The sequence below is a fragment of the Portunus trituberculatus genome, chromosome 50 (genome assembly GCF_017591435.1).
Source record: "Portunus trituberculatus isolate SZX2019 chromosome 50, ASM1759143v1, whole genome shotgun sequence".
Lineage (NCBI taxonomy): Eukaryota > Metazoa > Arthropoda > Malacostraca > Decapoda > Portunidae > Portunus > Portunus trituberculatus.
Genome location: NC_059304.1, coordinates 11513990 through 11526392, shown reverse-complemented (window position 1 = coordinate 11526392; position 12403 = coordinate 11513990). Strand labels below are relative to the sequence as shown.

General features: G+C 46.3%; 4 protein-coding genes across 5 annotated transcripts in view; 2 read left to right on the top strand and 2 right to left on the bottom strand.

Annotated features, from left to right (window-relative positions):
• The window catches only part of LOC123500010 (probable serine/threonine-protein kinase roco9), a 3052-nt gene extending 1446 nt beyond the window's left edge, over positions 1 to 1606 (top strand). Inside the window, exon 4 of one of the 2 annotated variants that reach the window (XM_045248606.1) lies at positions 226 to 1606. In XM_045248606.1, the coding sequence (XP_045104541.1) occupies positions 226 to 526 (301 nt within the window). In that variant the 3' untranslated portion in view covers positions 527 to 1606. Of the gene's footprint in view, positions 1 to 198 lie in introns of both variants that reach the window. The other variant, XM_045248605.1, reaches the window with a different exon arrangement.
• Positions 1607 to 2185: 579 nt separating this feature from the next.
• On the bottom strand, positions 2186 to 4568 carry LOC123500011 (myotubularin-related protein DDB_G0290005-like). The gene is made up of 3 exons (XM_045248607.1): positions 4460 to 4568; positions 3936 to 4132; positions 2186 to 3354 (listed from the first exon to the last, which is right to left on the bottom strand). Exon 3 carries the CDS (start codon positions 3345 to 3347, stop codon positions 2358 to 2360), a length of 990 nt encoding a protein of 329 aa, XP_045104542.1. The 5' UTR covers positions 3348 to 3354; positions 3936 to 4132; positions 4460 to 4568; the 3' UTR covers positions 2186 to 2357.
• Positions 4569 to 6929: 2361 nt separating this feature from the next.
• LOC123499727 (GATA zinc finger domain-containing protein 16-like) lies at positions 6930 to 9719 on the top strand. Its single transcript, XM_045248153.1, has 5 exons — positions 6930 to 7557; positions 8165 to 8306; positions 8529 to 8718; positions 8863 to 8982; positions 9312 to 9719. The coding sequence occupies exons 1-5, from the start codon at positions 7126 to 7128 to the stop codon at positions 9613 to 9615; spliced, it is 1188 nt and encodes a 395-aa protein (XP_045104088.1). The 5' UTR covers positions 6930 to 7125; the 3' UTR covers positions 9616 to 9719.
• Positions 9720 to 9762: 43 nt separating this feature from the next.
• Positions 9763 to 12385, bottom strand: LOC123499728. The gene is made up of 5 exons (XM_045248154.1): positions 11941 to 12385; positions 11541 to 11669; positions 11198 to 11417; positions 10370 to 10726; positions 9763 to 10101 (listed from the first exon to the last, which is right to left on the bottom strand). The coding sequence occupies exons 1-5, from the start codon at positions 12120 to 12122 to the stop codon at positions 9910 to 9912; spliced, it is 1080 nt and encodes a 359-aa protein (XP_045104089.1). The 5' UTR covers positions 12123 to 12385; the 3' UTR covers positions 9763 to 9909.
• Positions 12386 to 12403: the final 18 nt, after the last annotated feature.

The window sequence follows — 12403 nt, the reverse complement described above, 5'->3', positions numbered from 1 at the left end:
ATAATGATTGTAGATTATGCGTATATTGTTAGCAAAAGGCGTTCAATATTTGTAGTGGGTTTTGTAAGAAAACTTAATTTTTATTTTCTCACGTGTTTATGCAAAGATTTTGTTAATCTTGAACTATTACTACTTTTACTACTACTACTACTACTACTACTACTACTACTCCATGCTTTTCTTCCTTCCCTTTCCAAGCACCATAACCAGCACCCTGCCTCTCAGCCTGGCTCTGGTGGAGTGGTATCCTCGTCATCCCCCTCCTGCTGGTGCTACGGCTCTCCTCTTCGCGGCGAGGACCGGTCGGAGCAGGAAAGAGTGCAGCGCCACCCATCCTGACTGTTCTGACGCCACCTGGCACCACCTGACTGATGACCCGACGGAAGACACTCTGACGGAGACGCTGACGATGGCGTTGACAAGTGATGGTCTTGAGGGCTTCCCAGATCTTGCGAGTCTGATACACCTGTCTCCAGTTCCTTCCCCATGCAACACTTCTTGGAACAATGACAAAGAAACGCTCTAGTGTTGCAGTGTTTTTTTTTCTAATAAGTTTAGTTGCATTATCCAATTGTATGTGGGGAAGAAACGTCTTGATCGCTAGGTAAGTTATACGACGTGACGTGACGTGACATAAGTGATGTTTTGAAAGGAAGTGTATTGTATTGTAATGACGAGTTTTATTCAGTAGACTATGGTAGTAGTAGTAACTAGTAGTAGTAGTAGTAGTAGTAGTAGTAGTAGTAGTAGTAGTAGTAGTAGTAGTAGTAATAGTAGTAGTAGTAGCAGTTGAAGGAGAAGAATTTTCTTTTTTTGCATTTTCAGAAATAGTCATTGGGTGATCTTCCTTGCCTGATCTCTAAATATGATAATTAATGATAACGATGAGGATGTAAAATAGTAAATAAACACTTGTAATACCTACAAAATCCTGCCACAAAATTCATTGTTACGGGAAGTTAAAATGCATGCAAGCGAGTAGGAAAATTGCAAACTTTTTAAAGCTGATGTAGAATGTCGAGTTTCTCCGCAAAATAGTAGCGGGTGGAGGAGAGAGGGGAGGGAGTGTGTTTTACTGTTAGATGTCAGTGGTGCAGCGGCAGTGGAAGTGGGTGGAGGCGCGCCGCCTGCTGCTGGAGCCTCACATTGACACACTGCCTCTGTTGTTGCTATTGTTTGTGGCGGCTTCAGGCAACCTCGTACACACACAGTGGCATGGAATTGTCCTGCGGCGCTCCTTCTAAACAATGACACGCTGGAGGGGCAGTCACTGAATCAAGTCACTCTTCACATTACCAAGGCCAACTCACGTTTCATTACCACGTCAGTAGCTCGATAGCATCACAGTATGTCTATATCACTTGGCATCTCAGCGTCTACCCTTGTTTCCTGGCACCTCGGGATCGCCGGCGCCTCCTTCAGCTCGCTTTCCGAGGAGCAGCCCGATTTTGCGGTGCTCAGAAGAAATCCTGGAGAAGGTGGCCTGATTAAGGACGTTGCTCGAAGACATGCTGGGAGGAAGCAAAGAGGAGATGGCGATAGGCTTGGACTTACACAGGGAAAAGAACGAGCCGAGGCTGATCAACACGATGGACGCGAAGTGACGCCAACGCAGGAAAAAGGAAGGCGGATTAGGAAAATGCATGAGGACGACGTGACACTCACTTGGGAGAACGCCAAGGGAGGTGAAGGAGAGTCTGTAGGAGAGTGGACTCTCGGCTCGTCTGCAATCCGGGAGCGACGAGAGGCGAGGCAACCATGTGGCACCAAAGGGTCTGGCGTAAACGTGTTGGCCGTGATGAGTGCCACGGTGCTCACAGCGCAGCTCATCATGAACATCGTCAATAACAATAACAATAATAACAATAACAACAACAATAACAATAACAATAACAACAACAACAATCTCAACGACAACGACAACATGGTGATGACGATCAACGAGAACATGAACGAGGTGGGGCGGAGGCTGGCCAGTGGGGTTCGTCGCGCTGCGGGAAGGTGCCGATGTGGTGCGGCGTTGGGGGGACAGGAGGGGCGCCGACGGCGGGGCGTGTTTGGGTAAAACCTACCTACTCCTTGGAGCTCCTGGAGCCAAGAATACCGCAGTGTCTGTAGTTAAAGAGGGCAATGATGACTGTGGTACTGGCGGTGATGGTGGTGGTGGTGTATCCAATAAACTTAATAAAAGTTCATATTAATTTATTGGTCCTATTAAACAGCCACTCTCTTCACTCTCATAATAAGAAAAATGCTTTCAGGTAAAAATGTATTTGTTGGATAAACATAGTATGATTTTGCTATTTTGATAAACAGAGTATACCAGCGTACACTTCTACTTTATGAGAAAAACAGAGCTACGTGTTTAATACTCCACTGACAGTAAAGTTTTCCCAGGAACACCCCATCTTAAGAGGCTCGCAGTACTCCTCCCGTCGTCCTAAGAGAATGGCGCGGCGAAGGGCGACCTGAAGCTCTTCCGTCATAAACTGGCCGATCTCCAACTCCAGGACAGAGATGGCCAGGTTCTCCGTGACCCAGGCGGCGGGAGAGGCAATCGCAGCCTGAGTTAACCTCACACACACACCCCACGACACACATTGCATCCATGGATTTCCAGCAGCTTTCCCTTGATGAGTAGAGGAGAAATGTATCGTGACATTCTCTGGTGAACTCGAGGCACCACTTTGACTCATCGTGTTGTTGCTTGAAGATTTGCTTGTAAGGAGAGACAGTGAGGCGTCCTCCAAGGCACCGCTCAAGATGCCACTGCTCAGAAGATGAGCATGGTGCCCTTTGGAGTCTGAATGTCTAGATGAGCGTCCCGCGCCACGAACACTCCTGAATCCTCGCCTGAGACTCGCCTCGTTCATGTTCATGTTGACCACGTTCACTGTCAGGTCGTTGTTGTTCAGGTTGTTGTTATTGTCGTTGTTATTGTTGTTGTTGTCATTGTTGTTGTTATTATTGATATTGTTGATGAGGGTGATGGCAAGCGAGGTGACGAGGACGCTGTGGCTCACCAGGTTCAGGATCTGGCCTAAGGGATCCTGCTGGTGCTGGGGACACGCCTCGCGCCCTACACGTGCTAACACCCCATTTTGTGGCTGGTTAACATTTCTCTCTTCTCGCTTCTTGTTTTCCTCATTCGTATCCTCTTTGTCGTTACCATCCTCGTCTTTATCTCCCCATTTCCTGCCTTCCTTGTAATCTTCGTCCTCTCCAGCAACAGCCATATCCCACAGCTGCTGAGAGGAGATGCGGGGAGCAGCAGTGGTGCCTTTCACCAGACACATCAAGCTGCACACCATCACCGCTACCGCCAGGGAAATTGTCCACGCCCTCATTCTTCTGCTAGGGAAAGGAAAGGACAGGTGAGTTTGGGAAAGCTTAAATCTAACCATTTGTCTTAATTTTCTTGGCTATGTAAAAGGATATTCGAGCAGTTAATGACATACATAATGATGATGGAACATTTGATTACAGTCACTGCGTGTAATGACGTTTTTTTTTTTTTTTTTTTTTTTTTTTTTTTTGTGTGTGTGTGTGTGTGTGTGTGTGTGTGTGTGTAAGTGGGTGCCAGAAAGAGACGATGAAATTCACTGGTCTTTATAACTGTATACAAACTCTGTATAACACCGTTCGGAAGGAGGAGGAGGAGGAGGAGGAGGAGGAGGGAGAGGCAATTGTGATGGTCATTATAGAGTGATTTGCTGGAGATAACAATGGCTGGGTGTCGGAGGGTGTTGAAATGAGATAGTGTAATACGAAAGACGTGACTTTGTGGGCGTGAGGGGAGAGGGAGCCTGTGTGTGCCGGTGTGGAAGGGAGAAGGGCATGACGGGTCCGTTACGAAGGTGTTGGGGTCAGAGAGAGAGAGAGAGAGAGAGAGAGAGAGAGAGAGAGAGAGAGAGAGAGTATGGCAGCGTCCTTACCTTCCCCGCTACACTGAGGGAACACACGATCGCACACACCCACGTCTTCACTCCCACGCTGCGACGTCCATATCAGGTACTCTGGGTTGACGCTCCTCTCACGAACAAGAAAGTAGGCTGCCGCTTTGACGCCTACGCTGCCTACTACCTTTGCCGCGCCTCCAGCCTGGCTTAGGTGGCCGGCCGTGTTGCAAAAACTAGGAAAAAAAATAGTATGGTTAAATTTTCTCTGTCACAATTCCACTGCTTTACTTTCTATGTTTATTAGTTTTTTTATTATTATTATTTTATCATCCGTCCGTCAATCATTAGATGCGTTCATTCGTACGACATTTGTTCCTTATGATCGCGTTCCGTCATTTCATCTGTATATTCATTAAGTGTTAGTTAATAAAAATCATTCACTAAACCTTCCCACTGACGTTCAGCTCTTAAATCTTTCCGTGCATTCAGTCAGACGTCATTTGTTTTCACGCATATCAACTTCCATACCAGTTGTTTTCTTCTCGCCAACGTCGCCTCACCTGTAGGCGATGCAGGAGAGTCGAGTGCTGGCCAAGACGCGGCGCCACAGATCCAGCAGCGCCACCACAGCCAGTAAACCACGAGTCTTGACAGCGGCTGCTTCCTCACTACACGTTGGACTCGGTCCCTGCCGTGTGTTGTGGAGTAAAGAAGAATTCATTGGCTAACTTTTAACACAGAAAAAAGTGGGAGAATTTATGATTACTAAAAGATTAATCAAACCAATAATAGCTAGAGTTTGTAATGTACTGTATTGTGATGCCGTCTATATGACCTCTATTAAAAAAACGCTGTACACAGAGATGATTAATCTGTTTTCAAGAGTTTTCCCCGCTCATAATATATATATATATATATATATATATATATATATATATATATATATATATATATATATATATATATATATATATATATATATATATATATATATATATATATATATATATATATATATATATATATATATATATATATATATCTTGTAAATATGCTACTAGAACCGCATAACCACTCTTAAAAACCAGTCCAACTTCATAAACGCAGAGCCTTTTAGAAGAGGTGGAGGTGCGGAGCAGAAGTGTTTCAGAATATGGTCTTACATAAGAAGAGAAGGTTATGGTATAGCTGGGCGTTCACCTGTAACGTAGTCGTGTTCATGGCGGGAGTGGCAGAGACGGGGACGCTGCGGGTGGTGCGGGCGGTGTGCTGGCTCAGACGCTGGTGGAGGTGAAGGAGGCGCTGCATGCGACGCCCCACCATCACCTGAAGGCATGCGAGAAAAGTGTTAGAGAGAGAGAGAGAGAGAGAGAGAGAGAGAGAGAGAGAGAGAGAGAGAGTGTGTGTGTGTGTGTGTGTGTATGTGTTAACTTGATCTTACCTCATTAGCGCTGTTCACGTTGTTGTTGTTATTGGCCATGTTGATGTTGTTATCGTTGTTATTATTGTTGTTATCGTTGTTGTTATTGTTATTGTTGTTGTTGTTGATGTTATTGGCCACGTTGATGACCACGTTGGCGACGGAGAGGGCGAAGGCGACGAAGCCGAAGGAGGATCTTTGGCTTTTCGGAATGCACGGCGGCGTCTCGTCAGGAAGAAAGAGAACTGGTGGATTCTTCTTGTTCCCCTCGTCATCCTTCTCTTTACCTTTTCTCTCCTTCCCTCTCTTCTTTGTTTTCCTCCTTGTAGTGTTCTTGCTTCTCCTATTCTTAACCATCTCTAGTTCCTCTCCATCCATTTTTCCCCTCGTTATTGCCTCCCACGGCAAGTTCCTGGGAAGAGGACACTCATGGTTTGGTGTTATCTACTACTACTACTACTACTACTACTACTACTACTACTACTACTACTACTACTACTACTACTACTACTACTACTACTACTACTACTACTACTACTACTACTACTACTACTACTACTACTACTACTGCTACGAGAGAGAGAGAGAGAGAGAGAGAGAGAGAGAGAGAGAGAGAGCAACCAAAATGATCAGCACAAGACCCACCTGACGAAGGGATGAGCAGCAGAACCGGCAGCAGGTACAACAGCAGGCACTCCAACACGCCTTGTAGCACTCAGGGATTTGAACCAATGAGAGGACCTGACTGCCCTTGATCTGAACCATTTTGAAGTGGTCTTTCCTTGACGAGTTATCATCTTACTGCCACTCTCGCTAATGGATCCTGAAGGTTGAGTTTGTGGGTCGTGAGCGTGGTCCTCGAAGTCCCTTGAGAGTTGTAGGATAACTTCTCCCAACGCTGTAGGGTCGAAGGAGGAGGAAGATGATGAGAGGGAGGAGTAAGAAGGTAGTGATTCGCGATGGTGGTGACTCAAGGTTAGGTTTGAGAGTTCCTTTCTTAGTGTAGCGTGGGCAGCAGGTGTCCATGGCGTGGTAAGGTCAGTGGAGACGAGGAGGGAAGCGAGATCAGCCATGGGTGTGCGTGTGGTAGTGTCTGATAAGGTGTGTGAGGTGAGGAGATGGAAAGGTGAGTTACGTGGATGGATTGGAACTGCGCGCTGTATGTTATGGTTCCTCTCTCTCTCTCTCTCTCTCTCTCTCTCTCTCTCTCTCTCTCTCTCTCTCTCTGTTTGCTTGCTCTCCGTTCTACAGTTCGCTCTCACCTCGCACCGTTCCACCTGTTCTCCGCTCCCTTCTCATCCACTAGCCTCTCTCACCGCCTCTCCTGTAGTGGTTCGAGGGTCATGCGTCAGTGCTTTCGTGAGAGGTGGTTGTAGGGGAAGGGCGCTACGGTGTGTGCCGAGACCAAAGGCGATGTGTTGTATTTAATTTTGTAACGGATAGAAAAGAACATGTTTGATAACTATTGTCACCTAATTTAGCTTTTGTTTATGTTCTTTTGTGATCTCTTCACAGGTGCAATTCAAACAGAAATATATATTGTGCCTGCATGTGCTCATACTAAAAGCATCAGACTGTATCTGTGCGTGTTCTAAATCATTACAGTTGTCGCTCATTGGTTTCTGCATCAGCGCCACTTCCACTTATCGACCAGTTACACGAGCCAACCACTTACCCGACGGCAACACAACGGTAGCTATAGAGAAGGTTCCGCAGGGAGGAAGAGAGAGAGAGAGAAAGACACGAGTACAGGTTGACGAGAGATCCTGCAGCCCTGGAGGTTCACGAGAAGGAAAAATCATCAGAATGGAAGAAGCTGCTATTTTGAACATCACTCATCCTACCGTTACCTCAGCCATGGAAGGACGCGCTCAGAATTTGTGGTCCTTACCTTTCCCTGCCTTCCTTACGCCCACAACTCAGCACCATCACCATCTCCATCCTCCTTACTGGTCTCCACATCACACCCATCTCCCCCATTACCTCCCCTACTCCTCCTCCACCCTTCGCCTTCCTCTCCCTCTCTCTCCACCACGTACTCTCCTCCCCTCACTGACCAGAAGGGAGTATGAAGAAGGGTACACCACCACCACCACCACCAGAGCACCAGCCACGCAGCCTCCCCTGATGTACATTCCTGATGGTGGCCAGAGGGAGTGTGAGGACTACGCGGCCCAGGGTTTCAACACCTTCAGTTTTATTGGGTTCCTCCTCGGCGTGGTGAATATTGTGACCCTGGTGTGTTGCTTGAATGTTACTGTTGCTGTTTTCTTGTTTTTCTTAATTTTCTTTTACGTTTCCGCCTCCTCCTCCTCCTTCTCCTCCTCCTCCTCCTCCTCCTCCTCCTCCTCCTCTTCCTCCTCCTTCTTCTTCTTCCTCTTCCTCTTCCACTTCTTTCTTCTTCTTCTTCTTCTTCTTCTTCTTCTTCTTCTTCTTCTTCTTCTTCTTCTTCTTCTTCTTCTTCTTCTTCTTCTTCTTCTTCTTCTTCTTCTTCTTCTTCTTCTTCTTCTTCTTCTTCTTTCTTCTTCTTCGTCTTCTTAGTAGTAATAGTAGTAGTAGTAGTGGTAGTAGCAGTGGTAGTGGTAATAGTCGTAGTAGTAGTAGTAGTAGTAGTAGTAGTAGTAGTAGTAGTAGTAGTAGTAGTAGTAGTAGTAGTATCAATAGTAATCTTTTAGTATTTACAGTGATAATTCCTTCTCCTCCTCCTCCTCATCATCATCAGCATCATCATAACCATCATCATCATCATCATCATCATCATCATCATCATCATCAATACACAATAATAATCAGACATTTCGATGCACTGACTAAATGCTAAAATTATTTGTTCTCGCCCCACCAGGTGTCCAACAACGTCAACAACAACCTCAACAACAACAACAATAACAACAACAACAACAACAACAATCTGGATAACATTAACTTAGCCGACAGCAACAGCAACATCAACAACGACAACGCTGTAGACATTCCCGCAGCCAGAGGTGGTAGTAGTAGTAGTAGTAGTAGTAGTTGTTGTTGTTGTAGTAATGATGATAACAATGATATAAATAATAATGATGATGTAAAGAAAATTTAAGCTTATCTACTAGCATTTCTATCATCATGTAATCTTTTTCTTCTTCTTCTTCCTCCTCCTCCTCCTCCTCCTCCTCCTCCTCCTCCTCCTCGTCTTTTTCTCTGTACACATTGTCCCTATCATGCAGAAGGAAGATCAAGGAACAAGAGGGAAGAAGGACAGAGTGCACCGCCTGGGACGAGAGAAAGAAACGACAGATTGCTGAAAACTCATGAAAGGAAAGAAGAGAGGGAGGAGGCGACAGAAGAAGAAGAAGAAGAAAAAGAGGAAGGAAGAGAAGAAGAGGAGGCTGCAACGGTGGCCCTAATCTTCTTACGGTAAGCATCTTAAACAAATATGTCGGATGAACGAAACGAAATTGGTGAATTGAATAAGGGAAACTGGCTTTAACTCACCCTCTCTCTCTCTCTCTCTCTCTCTCTCTCTCTCTCTCTCTCTCTCTCTCTCTCTCTTTCTCTTAGGGCGTACCTCCTCCTGGCCGCCGCCGCCCCTGAGTGTGTCCCCAGAGTTGTGTGCGAGGCCAACAGCATCGCCAAGGGACTCTCAGGAGGACTGGCTGATGTGTTCGCAGAGTCTTTCACGTGGGTATAGCTTGCCGTATTGGTGGTGGTGGTGGTGGTGGTGGTGATGGTGGTGGTGATGGTGATGGTGGTGATGGTGGTGGTGGTGGTGGTATTTCGGTGTTTATCGTATATTGTATATGTTTAGTTTATTTCACTTTTCTCTCTCTCTCTCTCTCTCTCTCTCTCTCTCTCTCTCTCTCTCTCTCTCTCTCTCTCTCTCTCTCTCTCTCTCTCTCTCTCTCTCTCTCTCTCTCTCTCTCTCTCTCTCTCTATATATATATATATATATATATATATATATATATATATATATATATATATATATATATATATCTCTCTCTTCTCAGCAAGGCAATGGCAGCGTGGCCTCCTCCATCAACACTCCTTCCCCGCCCTTTGCTCCTCAAGAAGGCTGGGCGCTGGGGTCTCGAGGGGCACCCCTGTCCTGCCATCACTACCGACTGCCACGAGGAAGACTACAGACGCCTTGAAAACGACCTAGAGACTCACCTTTCCTTGGACTCGATATTCCTGAAGGAGGAGGAGGAAGAAGGGGAAGAGAGAAACTTGCTAGATATATTGAGACACGCTAGGAAGATAAGGGAGAGAAACTTAGTGGATATCTTGGAGTCTGTTAGTATTGTGTCCTGAAGGTTGTGAGTGTATTGTGTTGAGTTGTCCTTGGTGTTATTGTGGATTTGTTTCATGTCTGATGTTCTTTCGTCTTTTTTTTTTTTTTTTGTGTGTGAAATAAAAGAAAAGAGAACGCTTGTGTGTTTGTAAACGTGCATGATGTTCCGGGTTCAGAGAGAGAGAGAGAGAGAGAGAGTGTGTGTGTGTGTGTGTGTTTAGTAAGGGGAAAGTTGGGACAGATGGAAGCGGAATTAGATGATCGAATAAACAGTTCGGTGTGTGACGTGACGTTTATTAAATCATTGTCCAAAGTTAGTTGTTGTGGAGTTGAGGGGAAGTGTTGGCGGCGACAGTGGTGGTGGTGGTGGTAGTGGAAGTGATGGTGGTGGTAGCGGTGGTGGTGGTGGTGGCAGCAAAATCCGAACATGAGCTGAATAGTTCTGTGCAATTACCTCCTTCAGCGCCTCGCTCAGCTGCTTCTATCAGGAACTCGGGATTCATGCCCTGAGAGAGAGAGAGAGAGAGAGAGAGAGAGAGAGAGAGAGAGAGAGAGAGAGAGAGAGAGAGAGAGAGAGAGAGTATTATCAGCATCATCCTTATCCTCGTCGTCATTGTTCTCATCACTATCAATTTTTACGAATCCTCTTTGAATTGAAATCCCCTTACAGCCTCCACATATCTCTGTCTCGCGCCACTCTAGTAAAATCCTTAATATCTCATCTCTTTTCCATTCCTGTTACATGAGGAAAGAGACCAGGCATAAAAAACTTACCTGGAAACTGACAAGCATATTGGCTGCAGCGGCTGTTCCCACGCGGCCCACCTCGGCGGCGAGGCGGGAGGTGGCGGCGAGGGCAGAAGCGGTATGGCACATCTCCCACGCCAGACACCACGGATCTTCCTCCACCACCCCCCGTCCCCACATATCCAGCAGTGCCGCCGCCGCCAGCACCGCCTCGTCCACCACATCCGTGCCGCAGGAATCTGAGGCTCTTTTTCTACGTGTGTGGCGGCTGAGGCTACGAAGGTGGCGGCTGATGGAGGAGCGCATGGACTTGAGGTGGTCGAGTCGTCTGGCTGCCTGCGCTCTCACATCGTTGGTGTTGGTGGCGGTCTGCGTCACCTGCACCTGTGGTTGTGTGGGGAGAGGTTGTAGGCTGATTATGTTAGGTCAGCTTAGGTTAGATTTCGTTAAGTTTGGTTTGGTCACGTACGTGCGTTATCTGGTTAGTTTGTGTACGAACCTGCTTACGGATTATGTTTGTATAGTTCATTAACACCTAAAGGCTAGTTACGTTACGTTAGATTAGATTAGGTAAGAGAGTCACCTATGGAAGTTACCTGCTATATAGGGAGTCTTTTGTATATATACATAGTGACTGCTGAGGCTTATTATACATAGTTTATTTAAACTATTAGTAATTTCATGCACCAATGTAAATATTATAAGCTGCACCAACACTCTCCTCCCCTTCCTCCTCCCCTCCTTCTCCTCCTCCTCCTCCTCCTCCTCCTCCTCCTCCTCCTCCTCCTCCTCCTCCTCCTCTTCTTCCTCCTCCTCCTCCTCCTCCTCCACCTCCTTTTCCTAAACGTAATATACCTCGTTAATGTTCAAGTCGTTGTTGTTGTTATTGTTGTCGTTATTGTTGTTGTTGTTATTGTTGTTGTTGATGTTATTGGCGACGTTAATGACGGCATTGACCACATTGAGCACGAAGCCGAGGAAGCCGAAGGTGGAGAGATGCGGGCTGGAGACGCAGCGGGTGGGGTCCTTCTGCGGCACCAGCACCACCGGCAGCCCCTCAGCGACACCCCCGCCGCTGAGAGAGAGAGAGAGAGAGAGAGAGAGAGAGAGAGAGATTTAACACATGAAAAACCAACACAAAACTCACTTAATTAATCAGAGACAAAAAGATGCACTCATAAACACCTGTGCTGCTCACCTGTCATCACCATAATTTTCCGTGACAGGTGTGCCCCTCGCCGCCCCCAGGAAGGAGGTGTAGGCGCCTCGTAACATCTGCAGGTCCGGCCCGCCTAACTGTCGCCGTCTCCGCCTCCTTCCTCTTCTTCTGTATCATCAAGGAGAATGCAAATCATTGAAAAGATATCGTCATATACAGTACTTTTTTTCCATTACGTTCTGTTGTGTTTTGTGTGATTCAGATTTTGTATATGAATTTCACTAACATTATTTTCTTATTCTCTCTCTCTTTTTTATGTATCTTTTTAACCATTCTTGGTATGCTGGCTAGGCTGTTTGGGAACTATTCTAGCCTTAAAATCTTTGTAATGAGATGCACTGAAGTCAAGGGATAAAATGATGGTGAGAGGCGTTCTTACCTTGGATGTGGCGGTGGGAAGTTCAAGGCGTGAGTGAGGACGTCATGCTGATACAGGAAGTCATTGGTGTAGACGTTCACCTCCTGTCGTAGTTGTGCCAAGAGTGTATGGGAGTAGGCTGGGGCGGCTCTCCACTCCGTCATATTGAGGTTCGTCGTCAGCGGCATTGATTCTAAAAACATTCCTTAAAATCTCAGAGATGTTTGTCAGACTTATCGCAATTTATGTATTTTTCTAACGGGACGGTTATATAGTTTACTGTTTTGGGTAGTGTTTTGAGGGATAGCGATGGCATCACCTCATGTGGGTCATTTCCGTCAAGTTAGCAATCTCTCGTTGTCAATTATGTTACGTTAACTATCTCTCGCCGCGCCTATCAGGCCCTTTCTCTCACACTGCCTAGCTCCCCCACGCTGAATCCCTCTCGTCGTCTAGTACTTCTCACTTCGTCTCTCCCGCTCAA